The sequence below is a fragment of the Hydra viridissima genome, unplaced genomic scaffold, assembly GCF_058129835.1.
Source record: "Hydra viridissima isolate aposymbiotic clone 2 unplaced genomic scaffold, HvirCarnegie_v1 scaffold_1, whole genome shotgun sequence".
Classification (NCBI taxonomy): domain Eukaryota; kingdom Metazoa; phylum Cnidaria; class Hydrozoa; order Anthoathecata; family Hydridae; genus Hydra; species Hydra viridissima.
In genome coordinates, this window is record NW_028324300.1 from 2,355,193 (window position 1) to 2,381,019 (window position 25,827).

General features: G+C 30.9%; 2 protein-coding genes and 1 pseudogene across 2 annotated transcripts; 2 read left to right on the forward strand and 1 right to left on the reverse strand.

Moving 5' to 3' along the window:
• Window positions 1-4,966: 4,966 nt before the first annotated feature.
• LOC149892877 (zinc finger MYM-type protein 1-like) lies at window positions 4,967-5,680 on the forward strand. The gene has a single exon (XM_090082047.1). The coding sequence runs from the start codon at window positions 4,967-4,969 to the stop codon at window positions 5,678-5,680; it is 714 nt and encodes a 237-aa protein (XP_089938173.1).
• On the reverse strand, window positions 5,594-16,503 carry LOC149892878 (zinc finger MYM-type protein 1-like). Its single transcript, XM_090082115.1, has 2 exons — window positions 15,876-16,503; window positions 5,594-5,765 (listed from the first exon to the last, which is right to left on the reverse strand). Exon 1 carries the CDS (start codon window positions 16,501-16,503, stop codon window positions 15,877-15,879), a length of 627 nt encoding a protein of 208 aa, XP_089938241.1. The 3' UTR covers window positions 5,594-5,765; window position 15,876.
• Window positions 16,504-20,648: 4,145 nt separating this feature from the next.
• On the forward strand, window positions 20,649-22,516 carry LOC149892879 (uncharacterized; annotated as a pseudogene).
• The last annotated feature ends 3,311 nt before the right edge of the window (window positions 22,517-25,827 follow it).

Consider the following 25,827-nt stretch of genomic DNA (forward strand, 5'->3'; position numbering starts at 1 on the left):
AATGAAATTGTTTTTTTTTTTATTTCAAAAACAAGTTTATTTTACTTTTCCTTTGAAAAATAAAATTTTAATGCTCAAATTTAAATATAAGTACCAGCCCAAAAAAAGTTCCAGATTTTTCCACGTTCCATAGCCAAATAAATTCATAATAATAAAAAACAAATAAAGTATTTGCTTCAACTTCCTGCTCCTAGAAGGATATTTTAAAAAGATTGATGCATAGTTTTGTCAAATGCAACAGCCGCCCCTCCCTCTCCGATTCAAAAACAGTGTTTGGACGTTCGTGTAATTATGCACAATCTTGTATTTACTTTTTATTTTGAAAATTAGAGAATCTTCGTACGTCTTATAATAATAATACTTGGTGATAAAGAAATTAAGTTTTAAAAGTGAAATGAAAAGGTTGGATCTATTTTGTAAAACTCGCGAGTTTGAAGCAAATATTGAAGTACCTCCTGAAATCCTTAGCGTATTTATCAAAACTTCCAAAACAATTCCTAAAGAGAAACTTGGTGAGCTAAATAGAATTATACAGATTTTTATTTCGAAAGTGAAAAATAAGCTTAAAAAATGGCTTAGACACAGTGATAAGGTTTTAAAGTACGAAATTAATTGGCTAAGAAAAAGTCCCATCGATTACAATGTGTCTTGTGACCCTAGACCAACAAAACTAGTTAAGGAATATGAAGATCTTTGTGAAAGAGGTAAAAGAGCAAAGATTGCAGATTTAGCTAATGAACACTTTGTAGCTCTATCCCTTGCTGCATCAAAGAGTGCTAGAGCAGCAGAAGAAAAAGATTCAGCTTATATTTTGAAAAAAACTTCTATATCTGTTGATGTAGCTCAGATGAGAAGTATTGATTTCTTGGCTCAAACAACTATGAAACTGGAGGAGGCTCTGGCTCTGAAAATATAAACTAAATTAAGTGATTAACAATACCAAATCTTGAGAAACTCAGCCCTTTCTCACGATGTAAAAATATATCCCAGTCTTAATAAACTTGGAGAACAAAAGGTTAAATGTTATTCTAAATGTGTTCAATTTACTGAAATGTCAGCAAAATGCTCATATTATAAAGTATGCTAAATCATACAGTAACTAGGATTATAAATATGATTGAAAGTTAAAGTTTCAAAGTTGAGATGAACGGAATTTTATATGTGAAAATTGGGTTTGATGGAGCTTCAAGTAAAAGTATTTACAAACATAAATTTGATAGCCATAAGTTTTCTGAAAAGTTGAAGAACGAAGATAGCCTATATTGTACAGTAATTGTAACTTCTCTGTTTAAAGTTGAAAACATCGACTTTTGGAAAAATCCTAAATGTTCTGGTTGCCACTTCTGTCAACCTCTTCACCTGCAATTTAAAAAGAGACGTCAGCGTTGTGTAAAGAAGAAGAAACTGATCTTCAAACTCAAATTAGTTAGTTAAAACCCTTCTCAGCAGATTTGAATATTGCTGGTACTGTAATAACTATTAAGGTTACTTTTAAAATTGATATGACCATGCTTGATGGGGAAGTAATAAACTGAAGGACTGACACAAAGTCAACTCAATCTTACAATAAGGGTGGTTCTAAGCCAAAAGAGATGAATGATACAGATTTAGCTAAAAAAAACTTGTTAATAAGAAAGCCCTTAAACTAGTTATGTCACACTGTTAGCTTTAACTAAATTTAGGTTTTCTGAATTAATTTCAGCGTTTTCTGAAAGAGTATAGTTTACTGATCGGTATGTATATAGTCCACCAAGTCAGAAAACTCCTATTAAGTAATTATGGCATTATAAAGATTTTTTCGCGTCTTTTATTTTGCGTCTTTTTTTGCGAGTGTTTCGCACCATTTTTTGGACCGCCATGTTTTCATTCAAAGTTTTATTGTAAAAGTTACAGACAATTTATTGGAAATGAATAGTACAGATGGTACCGTGATACATTACTTAGTTTAAGAGTGGATAATCACATAATCACATAATCGGAATGTTTAAAATCATCAAAATATTTACAACTATAAAATTAAAAACTTGTATATATAATTTACAACAGCATGCACAATTACAAGGAATGTCAAATAACACTTTCTTTTTTTTTGTTAGAGCGTGACGCCTTTATTTCTGCACCATCTTTATTGGTGCGCTGGTTAAAATTTCAGCTTTTTGTTGTTTGTATCAGGACTGGTTATGTTTTTTGTTTTATTTGAACCTATATGTAGGGACAGGCGAAAAACACGGCCTAATTTAATAAAAATCGTATAAAACACTGTAAAAACACGGAAAAAACACGGCATCAAAATGCCACATTTTTATTCATAGTAAAATAACTTCAATAAGCAAAAACTGTGTTTTAACTAAGATTTTATGACCGTTTGTTCAACTTTGTTGCTGAAGTCTCTAAATTGAAATTATTCACTTAGCTCTTAGCTTACTGAATTAAAAACATTACACGAGAAATAAACACAGTGGGGGAATATCCATTAGAGATTTCTCATAGTCTTCCCCAGCTAACACAAAGCGTTCAAGAAACGTTCGTAGAACGTTAGAAACAGTCGGGCACGTTGTAAGAACGTTCTAAGAACGTTTTTAACGTTCTTCGAACGTACTCGAACGTTTTGTGTTAGCTGGGTCGTCATGTAACTGGCATTGTCTGTAACAAATGCACTGACTTTATTGAAGTTAACGTTGAACTTGTTCTGGGTCTAATAATTGCCTGACTGACTGTCGTTGCATTAACGTTTTCTAAGTAGACCAGATTATCTATAACCGCCTTCATCTGCGTTTCATCAGAACTTGTTACTGGTACTATAAACAGTATATGTAGGACGAAACAATCTTGGGAATCGCTGGCCTCATCAGTGGGTACAACAACTTAAGAGTCTGCTTCAACACGGGCTTTCAATTCATCATGAGTAACATCAAAAAATTTTGATAGATAATTGCGCCGTAGGTGACTTGCACATGGTAGTGCCCCAAGGTTCTTCACATTCGTCTGTAAATTTTTATTTAGCTTAGGATGATCAAGTTAGTTTAGTGGTATCTTAGCTGCAGTAAATGCCTCCACTAATTCAAACTGAGCAAGATTTCGTGCATTACGTAACTCAGATACCGCCTTAAATGCAACGTGTGCAAAAGAGACAGCCATCGTCGGCGTGCAAAGTTCCCTTGGGATACTGTTTTGTGCGCTCGGCACAAGAAACATTCACGGCGTTCTTCAACATAATTAAATGTAAGATGTTAATTGATTGACACGCAACTTGTTTACGAAAAAATGGTAATTACAAACCGGAAAAGACAGATGAATTGACGTCAAGCAATTACCACTAACAACAAGTAAGTAAGAGAATAGAGCGAGTTAATTAAAAAAAACAACAGAAAATCACGGTAAATCTGACAAAAACACGGATTTACCAGAAAACACGGAAAACATCCCAAATGACGAAAAACACGGAAAACACGGCTTCTGTGTTTTCGTGTTTTTCGCCTGTCCTTACCTATACGGGCCTGATTTCTTCTAAAATTCTTGATTCTAGTTTGCAGTCAACTTGGTTTTCTTTACTGACGATATTTGTATGATAAAAGTCGGCGATAGACATTGATTGTAGGTCTTAAGAAGAAACTATGTCCGGTGGCAAACAGCGTTTCGCTAATGTCGATATATTTGGCTCAGCGGCTGTTGGTTTTACTCTTCTTTTCTAGTGCTACTGATGTTAGTTTCCGGGACGATATTTGCAGTACTTAATTGATAATCCTCAGACGGTGCAAAAGTTTAATCCCCAATAATGTGACTTTCAAAGAATTTATGCCGCTTGCACGGTATCCGCTGATTGGGTTTGCTATTGTAACTCTTTTCAGCATGGCCAAAGATAAGTGGAGGCTGGGGGGAGGGGGAGAGCTCAGACAAGTGGGAGCTTGGGGGGATTCCCTTACTTTTCGATTTGTTGCGCCTCTGATAATATTTTTATAAGCAATTTGAAAGCATTTATATGACCTTCGTTATTTAAATATCTATAACTAATTTCTTTAATTGCGAAACAGCTATAAAAGAATATTTCGCAATTAAATGAATAACAAATATAAAAATACCGCAAATATGTAAACTTTAGTAAGTAACTGTAAATTTTGCATTTCGAATAAAAAAAAATAGAACTCATTGTATAGAACTTGTTACTTGTGGTATTGAACTTGTTACTAATAAAAAGTTGTTTTGTTCATGTTTTTTTAAACAAATTTGCACTTTCCTTTTTTCATTTAGAGTTTTAAGTTTCATGAATTTAATAATTAAATTTAAATATTATTAGATGATATTTATTATTTTATAATTACAGTTTGCAAATTAGACTTAAATTAATTTGTGATTGCTATAGTAACATTATGTATCAATCTATTATATGATTTACTTCAGTAGTATGTCTTTAAAACGAAAATTGTCTGGTGCGAAAGGGAAATGTCGTAAACGCCTGAAGAAAATATTGGAAGGGGCAGATACCAACCGCACTATTACTTCTTTCAATGCAAGAACTGTCGTCTCATCAATTTCTCCTAACTTTGCCTCTACCTCAAGCCCTGAAACTGCAGCTAATACAGCATTTTTTTAAGATAATACTTCGAATTCCAATGGTTTTAACATTACTTTTACTACTGCATCTCTTGCTAACCCTGATGCTGCTGCTAATACATCTTCTTATGCTGGCTCTGTATCCACTGTTAATTCGGCATCATCTTCTAGTTTTGTCTTTAATTTTTCTTCTTCGATTACTAACTCAGCCAACATTGATGTTAACTCTGGCTCGAATGTTACAGTCTTCCAAAAAAAGCATCTAAGTAATAGTCCGCATCAGCCTGTGTTAGTTTTTCCAAAACGTACATGTGGTAGTCAGAAGCGATCATTTTGTCAGCAATAGTCCAAACTGTTTCCATGGTTGCATTACAACGAATGTAACTATACATGCGACTATTGTATGCTAATAGAGATGCATAATTTACCATCTTCAAAATACAGCGAGGATGTTTTCACAAAAACTGGATTTTCCAATTGGAAAAATGGTTTACAAAAATTCCTGAAACACCAAAATACTCTTTCTCATCAAGAAGCCATCGAGAAGGTTATAACTATTCCTTTAGCAACTGAAGATATTGGTGAACCTCTTAGCAAAACTCATGCAGAGAAAAAAATGGTAAATAGAGCTATGTTAATAATCAAGAATATTCAATTTCTCGCCAGAGAAGGTATAGCTCTGCGTGGTGATTACAATAAAGACAAAGATTATAAAGAATTTAATTCGAACTTTTCTCAGTTACTTAATCTCAGAAGCAAAGATAATCCCGCTTTAAATAAATGGATGAGAAAGTCGCAAGATAAATTTACCAGTGCAGATATCCAAAATGAAATTCTGCAGATAATGGGTGTCACTATACTCAGAAAAATTTCATACAACATTTCTGAAAAATGGTTTACTATTATGGTAGATGAAACTACAGATCAGTCCAACACTGAGCAAATGATGATTTGCTTGCAAAATGTAGATGAAGATGACTTGGAAGTACATGAAGTGTTTGTCGGATTTTATAGTATGGAAAACATATCGGCTGAAAGTATTACTGCAACTATCAAAGATGTTCTTATGCGGAGGAATCTTTCAATAATAATTGTCGCGGTCAATGTTATGATAGTGCCAGCGTCATGACAGGTTGCAAGTCTAGAGTTGCAAAGAGAAAATGTGACCTCGAACCCAAATCACTATATTCCTATTGTTATGGTCTAGCTTTGAACTTAGCAGTACAAGATACACTTAAAGCTATCAGCATCATGAAAAATGCTCTGAACACTGTTCATGAAATTACAAAGTTGATAAAAAAATCTTTCAAAAATGCCTTTTCAAAAAGATAAAAAAAAAATATTCTCCCTGGGACACCCGGTATTTGTATACTCTACCCTAAACGCTGGATGGTAAGAGTAGAATCATTTTATTCCATATCTGAAAACTATAAAGCTCTACAAGTTGCTTGGGAAGAAGCTAAATCTGAGACAAAAGACAGTGAGCTTGTCGCTCGAATAGGCGGAGTTGCAGCACAAATTGAAAAATTCCCTTCCTTGCTTGGAATTGAATTGGGCAAGACTATTTTATGCATAACAGACAATTTATCAAAAAGTTTGCAAAAGGTTACACTTTCGTCCAGTGAAGGTATGAAAGTTGTTGAAAGAACTTTAATTACATTGAAATCTATCCGGTCTGAAAATTCATTTGAACTATTTTGAAACCGTATTGAAATCAAAAGAAAATTTCTTCAACTAGAAAAAACTGCTTTGCCCCGCCGTCGCAAAGTACCTCGTTGTTTTAAAATAGGAGCATCTGCATTAGTATTATCTGAAAATTCTAATTTTGACTTTTTCAAGAAGATATATTTCGAAGCTATAGAAATGACAATTAGCAGTATTCAATCTAGATTTGAACAACAAGGATATTTAATGCTTCAAAAGATGGAGTCAGTACTTATAAATATTTCATCTGAAGGTAGTTCAACAAATAATGAAGTTTTTGATTTCTATGCTACAGATTTGAATGCTTCAAGGCTGCATGTACAATTACAAGTTATGTCAAAATATTTACAACTATAAAATTAAGAACTTATGTGTGTATATATATATATATATATATATATACAAACATACATAAATATATTGTGGTATTCTAAAATAATAAAAATCGATTATCAAAAATCCAGAAGAGTGGTGCCAACAAAAGCACAAATGCAATTATAGATGAAAGCCCTCACTTCTTTCTTGAGCAGTTTAACAAAAAAAAAGAAAAACAAGGAAATTTAAAATTTAGAATAATAATAATAAAATAAATTCACTCACAAAAGAATTTTATAAACTTTCTCATAAAGAAATTTTTACATACTTTTAAACGCGGAGCATCATATTCAAAATCTTTTAATATCCTATTCATATATTACTGATAAACTTTCCCAAGTTGGTAATGTTTTGTGTCTGAAATAATAAGCCAATATGAGAACAGAGAGACGCTGATAACTTTCAACTTTAACTTGATTAATAATTTTGTTTATCAGCATTTTAGCAAAAATTGAATAAATATTCAAATGTATATTGGGATATGAATGTGGAAGTCATTTAAAATATGTACTCACTATCATTTATATGTTACAGTCCATCTCCGTAAAAAAAGAAAAGAATTCAATAATACTTAATGAAAACATTTAAGAATTTTTTTATTTTGTAACATAAAATCTGCCGAAGTTTAAATTTTAATTAATTAAAATCAAAATTAATATCAGAAAAAAAAATTGCAGTTCTTTTTCCGAGCATTGTTCATCGTGTTATTTTAAGATGTTTTGTCAACAATGAGTCATCAACTTCACATGTTTTTACTGCTTAAAAAATTTGGAAGTGTTTAGCTGAAATATATGTCCGTGTTTTAGCATATAACTGGTGACTTTATTATGAAACTGAAATTTGCGAAGTAAATTCCAAAATAATTTTATCAATAATTTCAGAAAATTGCCAGATCACCACATAGTATCAAATTACTTTTCTGAACAAAATTTGATGTGTATAGCAAGAAAAAAAAACAGCCTGTAAATATGTATTGAAAAATTATCAAATCGATGAAAGGTATGATTATTTTTATACACTATGGACTCTAGTGTACCTTCTCTTTTTCTTATTTACACACATTTTTACTTCATTCAAAAACTTGCTTTTTGTTTATTCAAATTCTTGACCATATAATCTATAAAACTTATAACCTAAAAAAAGAGAGAGTAATATATAAGTACGCAATATTAAGTTGGTATATTAAGACAGCTAATGAGATTAAATGCTCATTCATAATTTGACAAACTTATAACGGAGTTGATGCATGATCTATATTTTTAGTTAAATTAATTGTATTAATTTTTAATTGGAAGACAAGAAAATCAAAAGATTTTCGTAGGGAAGATGGAATAATATATATTCAAGGCAGTAGAAAAACATGACAAGTTTATAAATACATGTATATGAGGACTCAACGGGAAGAAACAGCTGGGTCACATTTCGAAAATTTTGACTTTTTACACTTTCTAGTTTTACTAACCATAATAGTATACTTTGTATTTACTAACCATAATAGTATACTTTGTATTTACTAACCATAATAGTATACTTTTTATTTATACTTTGAATTCAAATCAAATAAACGATTTGATGCATATTTAAAGTTTTTCTAATTTTTCCTATTTCCATTAGTTTAAAGAGAGAAGACCCATGGAAACTATTTAATATCCGGAAAGTTTAAATACGGTGAATATTTGATTTATTATGCACTCAACAAAGCACGTATTTTAGAGGAGTGACCAAGAACTTTGTTGCTCAATGAGTAGGAAACTAAGAGACAACGGCCATACTCAAATTTCTAGTAATTGATACTAGTGTCGAATGATAATTTGCGAAGTATTAGGACTATTAGAGCTAACCAAATCCCGCCCCTATGTCTTCAAAAATCAGAAATTCTATTTTTTTCAATGCTTTCAATCATCACATCCACTAAATTCCACTTATTATTGTTTGGATGAATAATTTTCCGCGAAATAAAGCCAGCAGTTTTTCCGAGGGAAGGATCATTTTAATATACATCCACAAAAGCTTTTAAACTGTGGTTCAAGGCCAAAGTTTCTTGTTTGATCCTATTATTTCCCAAATGACTTTGTGGGTGTTTTCAGGCAGTCTTTGTTTCAGCATTGTTGACATGGCGTTCTGTATCCACTGTATCCTTAATGATCAGATTCAGAGTGTAATCAACACAAAACATCGATGAAAGTGCAGCATTGTCATGTGACTAACTAAGGCATATTCATTGGAGCCAGAAGTTCAGATGTGCTCCAACTCATGTAAGCTAACATAAGACGGTCTTTTGCGCTCAGTGTGTTGCTTTTCTAGTTCTTTTAAAAGCTCAGAGTGTGCCCAGAGTAGTTGATTCCTCACGCAAGTAGCATTTCCATCATTAACCTTGTAAGTCATGCTACAAGTCTTGCATCTTTCTACAAACTCCAGGGCCATCCTTGGTTATATCTGTTGTCTTTTTCTCATCAAAGAATCTCCCAATTGTTTCATAGTGTGGCGGCACTCACAAGAGTTTATCTAAACCGATGGAAACGATAAAGAACAAATATAAGATTCCAAAATAAAATTTAAAACTAAAATTTTTTAAAAAAAAGCATCAAGTTCTTTATTTTTCAATAAGCACTTCCTGGCCTGTCATCAAAAATATTAAAATGAAGGAACGAAACTGTTTTCCCAAAAAAGTGATTTTTTAACAATTCGCCACAAGGAATTTCATCGGAATTTAATATAATATCTAAAATACTAAATTTTAGAGCTAAACTTTGACTTAAGTTGCTTTTGTATTGTAATGTCCCGCTATTACAATATAATTAAAAACATGAATACACTAATTTTTAAAAGATAGAACGAAATGCAGCAATAAATTAAAATTAACTAAAAATAAAACAGGAATTTCTTACCAAAATTTTGTTGAAGTAACTTTAAATGAAACTTTATAAGTAATGTCACAATTAATTTTTGACATATTTGGACTTTGGATTTGTTATAGTTTTAATTTTTTTACGTTTTTACTCTTCTATTTCTGTAAGCTTAATCATTTTAATTGACTAAAACCTAATGGCGCGTGAAATGTCACTTAACCGAAATATATTAGCCACCCAAAAATATCAAGTCAGACGAGCTAAACACCAAATGTTGGGTTAACTATTTAAACAACTTATTATTATCTCTAATATATGTAAGAGCCCCCTTGGGAAGTTTTTCCTAAAAAACTTAAAAAAACTGATTTTGTACCAAAATTGAAATTATTTGACGCAGCAGAAGTAGAAAATTACAGGTCTGTATAAATACATCACATTTCCTCAAAAACACTCATACGGATAGTGTCATCACACAATACATTTATATTTCAAAAAATCATCTGAAAAATTTTTCGTTTGCATTGACTGACTTGAATCTGATATCATTGATGAATAGGCGCAAAGAGGCCACCTTTTCATGGAACAGTTTTTATGACTAAAGCAAGCTTTGTGAAGAATTTATGAACATTATTCATTTATGAGCTAAACATGCCAATGTGTCCTTTTAGAAGGAAAAATTGAATTTTTCATCGTCCATTTTATCATATTTGAAGGTAGTGTAAGCTAGTGAATGTCATCGGGTCCCATTCGGCCGGCGAACGGGTATTTTAAAAAAAATTTTCGGGTCCAAAACACATTTGGTTGTAGACCCGCTATATACCCAATAGCTCGATAACCCGAAACAATGATCAAACGGGTTAACGAGCACCGACAATTACCGAACCAAAGCCGAAATATAATCGGGTACCTTTTTGAGTACTCAAAAATATAACCGATAATATATCGGCTTTGGTTCCGTAATTTCGGGTATTAAAATATTCAATACTCATGAGTATTAGATTTTTTTATACCCGAAAATCCGATCTTGTTCGGTTCATATTTGTTCGGGTATAATAAAAAATTATTAAAAATTGCAAAAGTTGCAACTTTTAAAAATCTTTTATCAGACCCGAACAGAGCATACGGACTCGGATGCACTAAAGCACACAAATTGTTTTCTGGTTTTAAAAAATCACGTATGCACATTGTTACGCCTCGTGTCACCCATTATCTCTCCTCAACAAGGGTTGACTGTTTCAGTTCTGTTATCACGAGTGGCTGATATCTGAGCCCGTCTCCCGGAGATAGCACTTCTCCCAAGAGCGGCGTTAAAGTAATGTTTAACTCTTGAAATTATTGTGACTGAGTAAAAAATGTGGCTGAGTTTGAATAATAAACTACCAAGGACTTACAATATCTTCCAAGGTTACTGACGCGATAATGTTGCTAGCAAAAAGATAGCAGTTAAGGCCATTGTAAGAGACGAGGACGCACACGCATGGCTAGAGTGACTATCAATACAGCAGATATACTTGCTTGATTCATTGAATATTTCAAGACCTATATTCAAATTAGTCCGATCAATTGCAGTTCATCAGGCTTAATGATCGCTAAAAGTGCAGAATAATGACAAAGTGATCCGCCGGAGAATCGAGTCTACATTTTATTACCTAGCTGATGCAAAAACATTTTACCACATCATAGTTTAATTCAATCACAATTTCACAGTTGTCTAGAAAATAATTCTTTTTCAAGAAATAATGTTAAAAAGAGAAATTGGTTTTACGATTAGTGGAACGATACTCCTTTTAAAAAAGGTTCTCAATTTTAACTATGGAAAGTGTCGCGCGAAGAGCTCGCGAAACCCTCGAGAAGAAATAATCCCGTTTAAAATATGTTTTAAATGTAGTCGCTTAAATGCTTTAAAGTCTTTTCATCGTTTTATAAAGCTTTAAAGTCTTTAACCGTTTTATAAAGTTTCAAGGTCTTTATATCGTTTTATAAAGTTTCAAGGTCTTTATACCGTTTTATAAAGTTTTAAGGTCTTTATATCGTTTTATAAAGTTTCAAGGTCATTATAATTTTGTTAGAGTTTTGAGTACTTTGCAGGGTGAGCTAAAAAACCATTCGGCTGAGAAGCGGGACCCCAAATAAACACTAATATAATGCTTTCCTATCAACTTAAGTTCAAAGTCGTCTGGCATTTTTAAACTGCTTTTGTAATACTTCTTTTGTATTTTATCATATTTGTATCAAAATTTAGTTTTAAAGAAAAGCGGTGACTACACATCTATAATACATACACTCCCAACTACCTCTTAAAGTTTAAGGGTAAACTTAGTACAAATGCATTAATTACAATTATCGCTTTTCCTTTAACTTAAGGCGTGGGTCAATAGATATGAATCACATTTGAGTAAATTTTGGTTTGGTCAGAAAAAAGACCTTCAAATTATTCAGTTGGGTGTAAAACAGCCAATTTAACAAAAAAAATTAAATTAAACAAAAAAACTAATCAATTTTCATTGTATTTGATCCAGATTCTCAACGTAAATGGTTTTTAAATAACTTTTTTTTTTCAAACTTTAAAGAAAAACAGTAATCGTTTGCACTAGTTGAATTCCATTTGAAAATTCTGATATTTAGAGTTCATTCTTTTATGTCCAGATTAGCAATTGATGGTTGAATTTCAAAAAAGAAAAGTGAAATCCTTATTATCCTGATTATCACTTTTGGAGAGCGCAAGTCTGATTAGACCGGTTTTTCACTTCGGTTAAAACTGGTTGGAACCGAAGTGAAAAACAGGACTAATCAGGCTTGCGCTCTCTAATTTTCAAAAAGCTTTTGCAGCCTTGTTGCTGTAACAATTTTTTTTTTCTTTTAGAAAAGATTATCGTGACTATTAAAACTGATGTACGAATAATAAACGAAATTTAAGTCTCATGAAAAGGAGGTTCAAGTACTTGAAGGTCCATAACAAAGACTTTTAATCTCAGTAATGCCTAAGGTTAACTTTTTTCCCACACTAAGGTAGAAATTTTACTTGAGATATATTTTGAACCAATCCCGCTCCTCCAGATGCAGTTTGTATTATCACTATTTTCTAACTTAATCTAACTTAGACGTTGACAGTTATGTAGAAGCAAACGTTTTTATCAATTTCAAACGCTGTGATTCAAAATAAAAATATTTCAACAACATACAAATTAATTACATTATAAATGTTACAGTTTTTTGTTGTTGTTGTTTTTGTTCTTTTTTAACCAAATCTGCAGTTTGGCTTTCGTCGACAGGCACATCTACCGGGAACTGGTTCTTCACAAATTCCAGCACAACCAAGACATTTGGGTTTTAATAGTTTCCAAAGTATATTGCGGTTTTTGGGTTTATTGGGTGCTAATGATCTCCGAACTTTTCTCTGTTTTGAAGGCGGGTGAAATCTCCATCGACTGTCAGATAATTTAACATCACCATCTTCATCGATCTTATCCTCTAAAATCTCTTTCGATAAATCATCTTTCAAATCATTCAACGAATCTCTGTTGATGGATTTTGTGTAAATACCTTCAAACAAAAAAATCAAGAGAAGTACAACTAAAACTTTCATTCTCAAATGTTTTGTTTCCCTTGTTGAAACTTGAAATGTCTTTTTCTTAGAGTTCAGCTTTTTTTAACAATTCAGAATAATAAACAATATTAGCTCGTTGGCACTTGATGTAATTGAAAATGGTGGTAGCTTTAGTTTACTTGTTCGCGAACCACGGAGCACCTTTTAAACGCTTGGATGTCGCAATTAGCCGTAGTTTGATGTTTTTTTAGATTTAAACAACACTTTTTGAAATCAATTTTAAAAGTAAATTGCAAAGACAAATTCGTTTCCGTTTTCTTTTCCCAGAAATAGAAGATGAATCACCGCAGGGGAGGTACCTTCCTCTCGCCGTAATAATTCCTAGGTATTTCGAAAGTTATTTGAAATCTAACGTTGCTTAAACAGTATAATGTCTCAGACACTAAACAATAATATCATTAAAGAATGCTAAGCATTTTTCAAAAGCGTGCACTAATCGATAATCCAAAAGTAAAGCTAGTTCTCGCTGTAGCTTCAAAAAGTGCTTTTTTTCTTTAACTGAAATAATTTGACAACGAATCATGATTTTTCGCGTCGATAATTGCGAAATTTTATCAATATATTTATTTAAAAATTATACTTATGTAAGTTAACATCTATATTTAGTTAAATTGATTTCTTTAAATGCAGACTTTAATTGACATAAATGTCGACATATTAGAAGACTAAATATTGACATATTAACAGATATAAATAATGATCTTTTTCCAGACATAATTATTTTTTTAACAGTGCTATGAAGTGGAGAGCCTACTGCACAAACTGAAACATCGCAAAACAACATCGAGTAGCATTCTGCACATTTTTGTCTGATCGAATAAATTTTTGGATATAATTTTAATTTCACAAAAAAAACTAAAAAAAAACTTTTGTATATTTTTTTTTACCATGGAATAAAAAAAAAAAGCTCAGCCTAAAGAGTAAATATTTGATTTAAAACACTACTTGATTTTGAAGCAACTTTTTAAACAATTAGCCATATCATGGAATGCGTAACGTGTGATAAGGTTTCGTTACCACGTAAATTTAAAAAATTATAATTTTAAATATCAATTGAAAATCTTGATAATGCGCAAGAGAAAGACAAAAAACCTATAAGCCCAATAACTCGAAGATAAAACAAGGAAAATATATTCCGCGGCCTAAAAAGAAAAATTATCATTTGTTTTGATGTTTAAATCTTACTGGTTAATGATTTCTCTTTTGAAATTCCAAGAAAAATTTAACGCTGTAACAAACAGTTTTACCCAAAGATATCAAATTGTCAACTTGTTTAACCGAGCTGATTGCTATATGTATAAACTAAAATTATCGTAATTATAAAGAAGTCAAGTATTTATGTGAAACAGAGAAATATTTGACCATATCCATAAAGCATTTACAAATTGTTCCTTTATGATGAGAATATTTTACGCTAATGTATGTAGTATGTAGATATCTATATTTTAAATATTAAGCATTTTTTATATGAACTTTTTTGAAAAAAATTAAGATTGGGGACTAAGGTTTAGATGTAAAATATAAAAATATAGATATATTCAAGAATAATATATATATATATGTATATATATATATATATATATATATATATATATATATATATATATATATATATATATATATATATATATTGATAAAATTTCGCAATGATCGACGCGAAAAATCATGATTCGTTGTCAAATTATTTCAGTTAAAGAAAAAAAGCACTTTTTGAAGCTACAGCGAGAACTAGCTTTACTTTTGGATTATCGATTAGTGCACGCTTTTGAAAAATGCTTAGCATTCTTTAATGATATTATTGTTTAGTGTCTGAGACATTATACTGTTTAAGCAACGTTAGATTTCAAATAACTTTCGAAATACCTAGGAATTATTACGGCGAGAGGAAGGTACCTCCCCTGCGGTGATTCATCTTCTATTTCTGGGAAAAGAAAACGGAAACGAATTTGTCTTTGCAATTTACTTTTAAAATTGATTTCAAAAAGTGTTGTTTAAATCTAAAAAAACATCAAACTACGGCTAATTGCGACATCCAAGCGTTTAAAAGGTGCTCCGTGGTTCGCGAACAAGTAAACTAAAGCTACCACCATTTTCAATTACATCAAGTGCCAACGAGCTAATATTGTTTATTATTCTGAATTGTTAAAAAAAGCTGAACTCTAAGAAAAAGACATTTCAAGTTTCAACAAGGGAAACAAAACATTTGAGAATGAAAGTTTTAGTTGTACTTCTCTTGATTTTTTTGTTTGAAGGTATTTACACAAAATCCATCAACAGAGATTCGTTGAATGATTTGAAAGATGATTTATCGAAAGAGATTTTAGAGGATAAGATCGATGAAGATGGTGATGTTAAATTATCTGACAGTCGATGGAGATTTCACCCGCCTTCAAAACAGAGAAAAGTTCGGAGATCATTAGCACCCAATAAACCCAAAAACCGCAATATACTTTGGAAACTATTAAAACCCAAATGTCTTGGTTGTGCTGGAATTTGTGAAGAACCAGTTCCCGGTAGATGTGCCTGTCGACGAAAGCCAAACTGCAGATTTGGTTAAAAAAGAACAAAAACAACAACAACAAAAAACTGTAACATTTATAATGTAATTAATTTGTATGTTGTTGAAATATTTTTATTTTGAATCACAGCGTTTGAAATTGATAAAAACGTTTGCTTCTACATAACTGTCAACGTCTAAGTTAGATTAAGTTAGAAAATAGTGATAATACAAACTGCATCTGGAGGAGCGGGATTGGTTCAAAATATATCTAAAGTAAAATTTCTAATACTTTAAGCCGATGTGTTTTCCATACTATAAAGTCCGACTGATACTTCATGCACTTCCAAGTCATCTTCTTCTGCATATTGCAAGCATATCATCATTTGCTCAGTGTTGGACTGATCTGTAGTTTCATCTACCATAATAGTAAACCATTTTTCAGAAATGTTGTATGAAATTTTTCTGAGTATAGTGACACCCATTATCTGCAGAATTTCATTTTGGATATCTGCACTGGTAAATTTATCTTGCGACTTTCTCATCCATTTATTTAAAGCGGGATTATCTTTGCTTCTGAGATTAAGTAACTGAGAAAAGTTCGAATAAAATTCTTTACAATCTTTGTCTGTATTGTAATGACCACGCAGAGCAATACCTTGTCTGGCGAGAAATTGAATATTCTTGAATATTATTATCAATATTGCTCTATTTATCATTTTTTCCTCTGCATGAGTTTTGCTATGAGGTTCACCAATATCTTCAGTTGTTAAAGGAATAGTTATAACCTTCTCGATGGCTTCTCGATGAAAAAAAGTATTTTGGTGTTTCTGGAATTTTTGTAAACCATTTTTCCACTTGGATATTCCAGTTTTTGTGAAAACATCCTCGCTGCATTTTGAAGATGATAAATTATGCATTTCTATTAGCATACAATAGTAGCATAAAACTGTATCGTTACATTCTTTGTAATGCAACCATGAAAACAGTTTGTACAATTGGTGAAAAAATGATCGCTTCTGTCTACCACATGTACGTTTTGGAAAAACTAACACAGCCTGATGCGGACTATTACTTAGATGCTTTTTTTTGGAACACTGTAATATTGGAGGCAGAGTTAACATCAATGTTGGCTGAGTTAGTAATCGAAGAAGAAAAACTAAAGGCAGAACTAGAAGATGATGCCGAAGTAACAGTGGATATAGAGCCAGCATAAGAAGAAGCATTAGCAGCAGTATCAGGGTTAGCAAGAGATGCAGTAGTAAAAGTACTGTTAACCAATAGAATTTGAAGTTTTTTCTAATAAAAATGCTGTAGTGGCTGTAGTTTCAGAGCTTGAGGTGGAGGCAAAGTTAGGAGAAGTTGATGAGACGACAGTTCTTGAACTGAAAGAAGTAATAGTGCGGTTGGTATCTGCTCCTTTCAGTATTTCCTTCAGTCGTTTACGACGCTTCACTTCCGCACCAAATAATATTCGTTTTAAAGACATACCACTGAAATAAGTCATATAATAGATTGATAGATAATTTTGATATAATTATCACAAACTTATTTAAATCTAATTTGCAAACTTTAAGCATTAGATAATAAATATAATCTAATAGTATTTAAATTTAATTATTAAATTCATGAAGCTTAAAACTCTAAATATTAAAAGGGAAAATGCAAAAATATTTAAAGACAAACGCCTTATATGAACAAAACAACTTTTATTAGTTGTAGTCAGTTCAATACCACGTTGTATAAGTTCTTTACAACGAGTTTTTATTTTTTTTGTTCGAAATGTAAAATTTACAGTTATTTACTAAAGTTTACATATTTGCGGTATTTTTATTTTTATTATTCATTTAATTGCGAAATATTTTTTTATAGTTGTTATGGATATTTAAATAACGAAGGTTATATAAATGTTTTCAAATTGCTTATAATAATATTATCAGAGGCGCAACAAATCAAAAAGTAGTGGAACCCCTCCTCCCCCCAAAGCCCCTACTTGTCTATGGCCATGCTTAAAGGAGTCAGACTAGCAAATCCAATCAGCGGGTACCGTGCAGCGGCATAAATCCATTCAAAGTCACATTATTGGGGATTAAAATTTTGCACCGTCTGAGGATTATCAAGGACGTACTGCAAACATCGTACCAGTAACTAAAATTAGCAGCACTAGAAAAGAAGAGCAAAATTAAACAGCGGCTGAGCCAAACATATCGATATCAGCGAAACGCTGTTTGCTACCGGACATAGTTTCTTCTTAAGACCTACAATCAAGCTCTGTCGCCGACTCTTGTCATACAACATCGCTAGTAAAGAAAATCAAGTTGACTGCCACCAGAATAAAGAATTATAGAAGAAATTAGGCCAATACAGGTTCAGATAAACAAAAAAAAAATCAGTCCTGGTACAAACAGCAAAAAGCAGAAATTTTAACCAGCGCATCAATAAAGATGGTGCAGAAAGAAAGGAGTCATGCTCCAAAAAGAAAAAAAAGTGTTGTTTGACATTCCGTGTCCATCATATATAAGAATTAAAAAACACATGCCACAAGAGGCCCATCTACAAAGAAAGAAAAAGAAAAAAAAGACTCATTTGCACTGTCTGCATCAAAATGTATATAGAACCTCTAATCAAGGATTGTATTCAGTAAAATGTTTGCAGAAAGTGGATCCATGAAACTTGTACTTCATATTCCGGACGAAGATCATACTTTTGCGATGATTTCTTTGATTATACTATATATGATTATATTATATATGATTATATTATATTTGATTATATTATATATGATTATATTATATATGATTATATTATACATGATTATATTTTATATGATTATATTATACATGATTATATTATATATGATTATATTATATATGATTATATTATATATGATTATATTATATATGATTATATTATATATGATTATATTATATATGATTATATTATATATGATTATATTATATATGATTATATTATATATGATTATATTATTTGAGAAAGATACTAGTTTTTTTTAAATATTTAATTTAAACATGACTATTTTTTGTCCTAACATTTTAACTAAATAGGTAAATTAAATACATGAGTATAAAATATGCATTTTAAAAATTAGCATATCCTTCTTGCCCGTCTGCCCGCTATAATTTAAAATCTTTGTGAAGAATATACGACAAATGAATAGCTGTTGAGCAATATTAAAAAGAGCAAAAAAGTGCTCAAATATTGTTCATCTCCAATTTTTGACCGATACTTGTTTAAGATAAATATTTGCAGAGTAACCTACCAAGGATAGTTTTGCAGCAATTGCATCCCTAGTAGAATAAATAAAAATAGCACCTCAAACATAAAAAATGGGAATTTTATCAAAGTTTTAAAATTATTGTTAAAAAACTTTCGCATTTATCCTAGGCAACTCTTTCTTGGTCTCCTTTAGCGTTTTGCAACCTCCACCACTATCAGATGAAACTCGCAGCCATGTTTTTTATTGCTGACTAAATTTCAGAGTTTTTGGCTTACTTCGTCATGGGATTTGCACGCACAGAATCTGTTTAATATATAAATATATTATAAACCCTTTGTGTTAGCAAATTAATCAAAATATACTTAGGCGTTTCAAAAAATACTTTAAAGATTAAAAACCTGTCACAAATCAGAATATGAAATTTTATTTTTCTTTACCATATTCTTTACTTCTTTTAAAGTTTTATGTAATCTAAAAATAATGACTTTTTTATGCTTTCAAATAAAAATTTATAGTTGTAATTGAAAAGTAATAATTGAAACAAAATAAGTCTTTTAAACTTTAAAAATGTTTTTATTTTTTTGATTCTTTTAAAATATCTTCCTAATACCTGAATAACAGCCGGGCATGCTCTGGCCTCTCTTGCAATTAGTTTACTTGATTATTCTGTTTTACTTTTATTCCAACCAGTATTTTGAAATGCATCACGCTGTTTTGTATTGGTTGATTGCATTTTCCTCAAGTTTCTGTCCACACAACTCGTCCCACAACCGCTTTATTGGATTACAATTACAATTAGATTACAGGGGAGTAAGGGAGCCAAATAAATATATTTTAGTTTTGTAAGCTTTACTTTAGCTGAATTGTATTTCCAGAATAATTTAGAACTGTGCTTGGGAGTGTTAACCTGCTGAAAAACAAATCTTTAACCCACAAGGTTCAAAAGAAAAGAACACATTGTCTATGTAAGTTATCCTAAAAAAATGTCGAAGAAATTAGATATTTTTATTTCAGAATACTTAATAATATTCTAAAGTTTTCTGTGGTGAAGTAAAACAAGTATCTAATTTTGGCATTTGACATATCTACTATTGCCTCTTCCCAGTGGGCACACGACGGAATAAAGACGTCTTATGTACGTTCACTTCACGTCCGCTCGACTTAAAGACAATCTGAACCATAACAGAGCGTCTTATGAACGTCTTTTTCTTGTCCGTCCCGAAAATGTAACGAAATAAATGAATTAATCGCTATTACTTTTCATGACCTTCTTTAAACGTTTTATAAACGGCTATTTCGCGCTGCAAGCGCGAAAACGCATGGATTTCTAAAATAGCGATTCTTATATTGAATCCGAGTTTTTTATTTTTTATTTATGTTATCTTTTTATGTTTCCTAACAGTTACCTAAATAGTAATTGTGAACTCGTCGAAGATTTTTCAATTACTATTTAGGTAAATGTTAGGTAACATAAAAAGATAACATATAAATAAAAAGATCATACCACTTAAATTTTATTTACTGTAAAAAATAACAGTGTATAACCTATACACTGGTACTATATTACTGTTGTTGTTATTATTATTAATATCAATATGATTCTTATTTTAGTTTTTACTTACATGTAAAATTATTTATATTATTTATATTACATAACAAACTCAAGATTAGTTACTATAACTACTTTTAATAACAAATAGAAATTTTTTCGATTTGATTTAATTTGATTTACTTTGATCGACATGGAATAGTGCATTAACTAAAACTAACTTGGGTAGTAAATGATAACTTAATAAGACTGTAACTGAGAAAAACATATAAAGTATTATGTGTTTTTTAGTTAATAAAAGTATTTATTTTACAAAAGTGTTAGTCATTTTTTTAAAAAGCACAACTAATATTATGATAATGGCAGCTTATGTAAAAAAATAGGAAACTACAAATAAAAAAGTGTTTGGATTATCATATTTTAATTATGATGAAACTATTGAAATTGAAAAACATGAAAATCTAGTCTGTGCTGAATTAAATCTCTCTGACCTTTCAAATAGCAGTTGCATTCTTCGTGAATTTGATAGCAGCAGTAATAATAATTCATGTACTCTTTCAGATGCTGATGATGATACTAAATTTGATGATTCTAATTATAGCCTTTGCCAAAAACTTTCTGCTAGCTCCATTCGTAACAGATGGACTAGAGCTTTTGTCAATGAGCTTCTTAATATATTTCGTGATGAGCGGCTTGAACTTCCAAAAGATGCCAGATTACTTTTGCAAACTCCAAAAAAGTTAATATTATACAAAAATGTGGAGGTACATATACCTCTTTAGGTATTAAAAAGGTTTAGAAACAATATTTTTGCATCACAATTTCACTGAAAGATGCATTGCATTGTGTTTTAGCATTGATGATTTGCGACTGTATAATTCAAGCAGTACACAGTTGTGGCTGATTTTAGCTTCTTTTGGTGACTGATATATTTGTTGTTGCATTGTATTGTGGAAACAAAACACCTGATTCAATTAATGATTATTTAGAGGACTTTATTGAAGAGTTAATTGAGTTGATGAACATAGTGCATTAATCAATGGTAACCAATATGATGTAAAGGTTTATCCCACACTGGTTATGATTCTTGTGAAAGATGTTGTATTCATGAAACACATGAGGTTCGTGTTGTTTTAACGATGAGATTGATTATCCTTTAAGGGAAAACATAACATTTAAAATTTTTGGATATTATCACCATCAAACATCTATATCTCCTTTAGTTTTGATTAATTTAGGTATGATCAACAGTTTCCCTTTGGACTACATGCATCTTGTATGTTTAGGTGTTGTTCTTAGGTTATTGAATTATTGGAAAATAGGTCCTGGTGGTAAAATAGCTGCTCATCAATTTGAAGAAATTTCAAGCTGTCTCCTATCATTAAATGGACACATGCCAAGTGATTTTGTACGTCAGCCACAGAGTCTCAATAATTTAGATTGATGGAAGGCAACTGAATTTCGTCAAATTTTTTTGTATACCAGTCCAGTTGTTCTACGATGTATTTTATCTAAAGATTCATACAAACATTTCTTGGCATTAAGCATTGCAATAAGTAGTATGATACAGTCTGATGATAACTTTCGCATGCAGTATATTGGTTATGCAAGGAGTTTAATAACACAGTTTGTTTATAATTGCAAGTATATCTATGGAAATACATTTGCAGTGTACATTATTCATAATCTATTGCATTTGCCTGATGATTGTTTAAACTATATTAGTTCATTAAACACAATATCATGTTTTCCTTATGAAAATTTTCTTCAGCATGTAAAGAAAGCTGTAAAAGGTTCTTCTAATCCAAATGCACAGGTTGTAAAAAGACAAACTCAATGGGAAAGTTCATTTGGGTTCCTAACGAAATAAAACCTCTCAACCAAAATATCTAGTGGAGGAAAAGATAACTGCTTTCTTCTTAAAAATAACATCATTGAATTTGTTAAAGAAATCACATTACATGATTCTTTTTTATGTGATGTAGTAAAAATTAGGCACTTGGAAGATGTGTATAATACGCCAATTCGGTCTTCACATCTAAACATAGTGTTACTTCCACATCAAATCAATATAAAATTGAAGAGTAAGATCCTTTATAGAGCTTGTTTTATTAGGAAATGTGTATGCCTACCGGAACAACGGTAGGGCAAAAATGCATAAAAATTGGGGATTAGAAGATTGGAAGAAAGTTTTATGGACAGACGAGAGTAGGTTTGAACTTTTTGGTACCCGACGTCGCGTGCATGTTAGGCGTTTACCTAATGAAAGAGTGCTTCCTCAATGTATACAAAGTACTGTAAAACATGGAGGTGGTAATATTATGCTTTGGGGATGTTTTGGCAATGGGTTAACTGGAGATTTAGTTAAAATCACATCTAACATGGATAAACACATGTACCATAATATTTTGGTTAAGCACGCGATTCCATCTGGTATTCGTATAATTGGGAAAGGATTCATAATGCAGCAGGACAACGATCCAAAACATGCATCTGGATTATGCAAAAATTATTTGAAACTAAAAGAAAGGGGAAAAGTTTACAAAATTATGACTTGGCCTCCTCAATCACCAGATCTATCACCCATCGAAAAGTTGTGGGATGAACTGGATCGGAAGATCAGAGAAGCAGGTGAAACATCTTTTATTAATCAGCAAATGCTATGGGAACGTTTGCAAAAAGCTTGGAATGAGATAACAGCGGAAACCATGAATAAATTATTAGCCCGAATGCCAAGATTATGCGCTGCTGTTATACGCTCCAAGGGGTCTCATATTGATGAAAATAAAATTTAACATTTACAACTTAGTATATTAACATTTTCTTGATTTTATATATTTAAAATCATCCTAAAATGTATTGTATTTACTGTCTAATTCATTGTTTAATAAACAATTAAAAATAAACGCAATTTTCTTGCAAACTTTTGTTACTTTATTGAAATATTACAAATGAGCAGAGACTTTTGCACGGTAGTATATATATATATATATATATATATATATATATATATATATATATATATATATATATATATATATATAACATATATATGCAAACATAAAATTTTTTTTAACAACATACAGTTTAGATCAGGTCTTGGTATTAACATTTTCTTTTTCTTGCTGTTTTTTTTTGTTGATATCTTTTTTTTCAAGCACCTCATTTTCAATTTTATTTGAAGTGGTAAACTCAAAATTTTCGCATAACTCTTTCATCTTTTAACAAAATTTTAAAAAGTATTAACACACCAAACAGAAAATTCCACTTAAAAAAACTTTTTAATTTAAATATACATGCACATACTATTTACCATTTCTAATTTTCTCTTTTAACTTAACAAACTTGTGCCACGATGGATCAGGTGGAGTCAGTTCTTTGTATGCTCTAAGGACATTTCCTCCTGACGGCAAATATATATAATCTTCATCTACCCAGACTGACGGTATAACACCTTCCTCTTCCAAATTTTCTTCCACACAAACTGTTAGTTTAAAATCAGATAGATATCAAATAGAAATTTAAAAAAAATTCGAATCATGCAAAATTCCTTTTAGAAGAAGGAAGTATGTAAATTTTCAAAGTATATTGTTTTTGTTATACTTTTAAAGTTTCTCATAACCACTTCTATTTATTTTCAGAATTTCAGTACAAAGTGCTCCATCTACTAACAGACATTCGTGATGAAATGGAGGGCATTAAAAATATATTAAGAGCAGATTGTTCATCATTAGATGTATCATAGATTGATATGCTAGAAAAGTTCTAAAATTTTGACTCTTCTTTATCAGATAAAGAAGTAGAAAAGGATATAGTAAGAAGTAGTACTTTTCTAAAACATAAGTTAAAAGCCTTAAACAAGAAATAATGATTGAATCGTGTATTATTATGGTAATACCTGTTGACCTATTTTCCCGATTTCGGGAACCAGCTTTGACCTAATTTGTCATTTAGAACTGGTATGACTAGTAACATAACATTAAAATTATGAACAAAATGTTAATTATTTGCACTGTTCATTATTTTTAGAACTGTCAATTATCAAATGTTGGTGGTAAATCTAGTTATGCCACAGTGAGAGCGTAGCTTGTTAAGAATGTTTTCGCTTTTTCATGTTATCTGTAACGCACTCTCTCCAACTTTTTTTTTCATGTTTTCACTTCTATCCCTCCTAAATCAGCTAACTCTCTACATGCTGATACCCAATTATCTGCATCTTTATGCTCTGCAACCCTAAACCACCTTCCCTGACTCACTCTATCAGATACACTAACTATTCATAATCTCTAAGATCATTTCATGTTTCATAATGTATATTAGTAGAACGTAATTTAAAAACTGGTGTCCATAATTTTAAAACTGCTTATGATTGGGTTTAGTTTTTTTTTTTTTTATCATTTATTTATTTAGATTGATGTCAAATAAACTGATGAGTTTATTTAACTTGGCTGGTACCAAAAAAGAGAGTTACCGAAAAACAACTTAAATGAAGATAGTTATAGGTATTTTTTTATCAAAATATTATATTTTTTTAATATTATATATTTTTATTATTGCGTAAAATTTTCTTATGCTTATAATTTCTGAAGTGCTTTATTGCTTTTCTGAAATTTCTGAAGTGCTTTATACAGATTGCTCTTTCAATTTATACTACATACGCACAAAAATCAACTGAGTTTTACATTCACAGATTAAAAAGGGTTCAATTTGTTGCATAAATTCAATTTTACCACTGTCATTTAATGTTATAACTCATTTCTTAGACTGTGCCCCAAATGTTTGAACAAAGAATGAAGTTCATTCGATTGTTGGGAACATTCTAAAACGTGCTGCAGATCGAAAAAATGGTGGCGGAAGAAATTGTTCTTCCGTCTTGTCTGCTAACAAAGGTAATGTTAATGATCTTTGTGGAAGTGATGATTCACAGCATTCGCAGCATCAAACCATATTTTGTAAATAGTTTTCTGTAAATAAATATTACTTTACTAATTTGTGTGTTGAATTCGAATTTTTCTGCTAATATTTCAAAACGAAATGGTAGTTTAATTAAATTTGTTTAATTTATAAAGTTAAGAAATAATGTTTTTAGAAAAATAATTTAGATTAGATATTTAATCTAAAACCTAAACTAAAAAAACGCGAATAAGACGTCTTTTCGGCATTCCATCTGTAACGTTTTTCCAAACTGAACCAATTTTGTACTTCCGATCGGGACGTCTTTTTTACATTTCTCAAAGGATGTCTTTAACCCTACTATGCCGTCACTAATTGACTTGCACTTGTTACGTTGGGGTCCATACGGACCCCAACTAAATAATTACGTTTTTAATAAAATAATTTGTAGTTTTAAAAGATACTTATACTTATATACATACATACATTAATAAATAAATAAATATATATATATATATATCGTGAGGTTAGAATTATTTTGTTCTATCTCCAAGTTTAAACGTT

Bases quoted from the DNA above. Each gene is read 5' to 3' on its own strand.
- LOC149892878 (XM_090082115.1), bottom strand. From the start codon at position 16,503: ATGCATAATTTATCATCTTCAAAATGCAGCGAGGATGTTTTCACAAAA.
- LOC149892877 (XM_090082047.1), top strand. From the start codon at position 4,967: ATGCATAATTTACCATCTTCAAAATACAGCGAGGATGTTTTCACAAAA.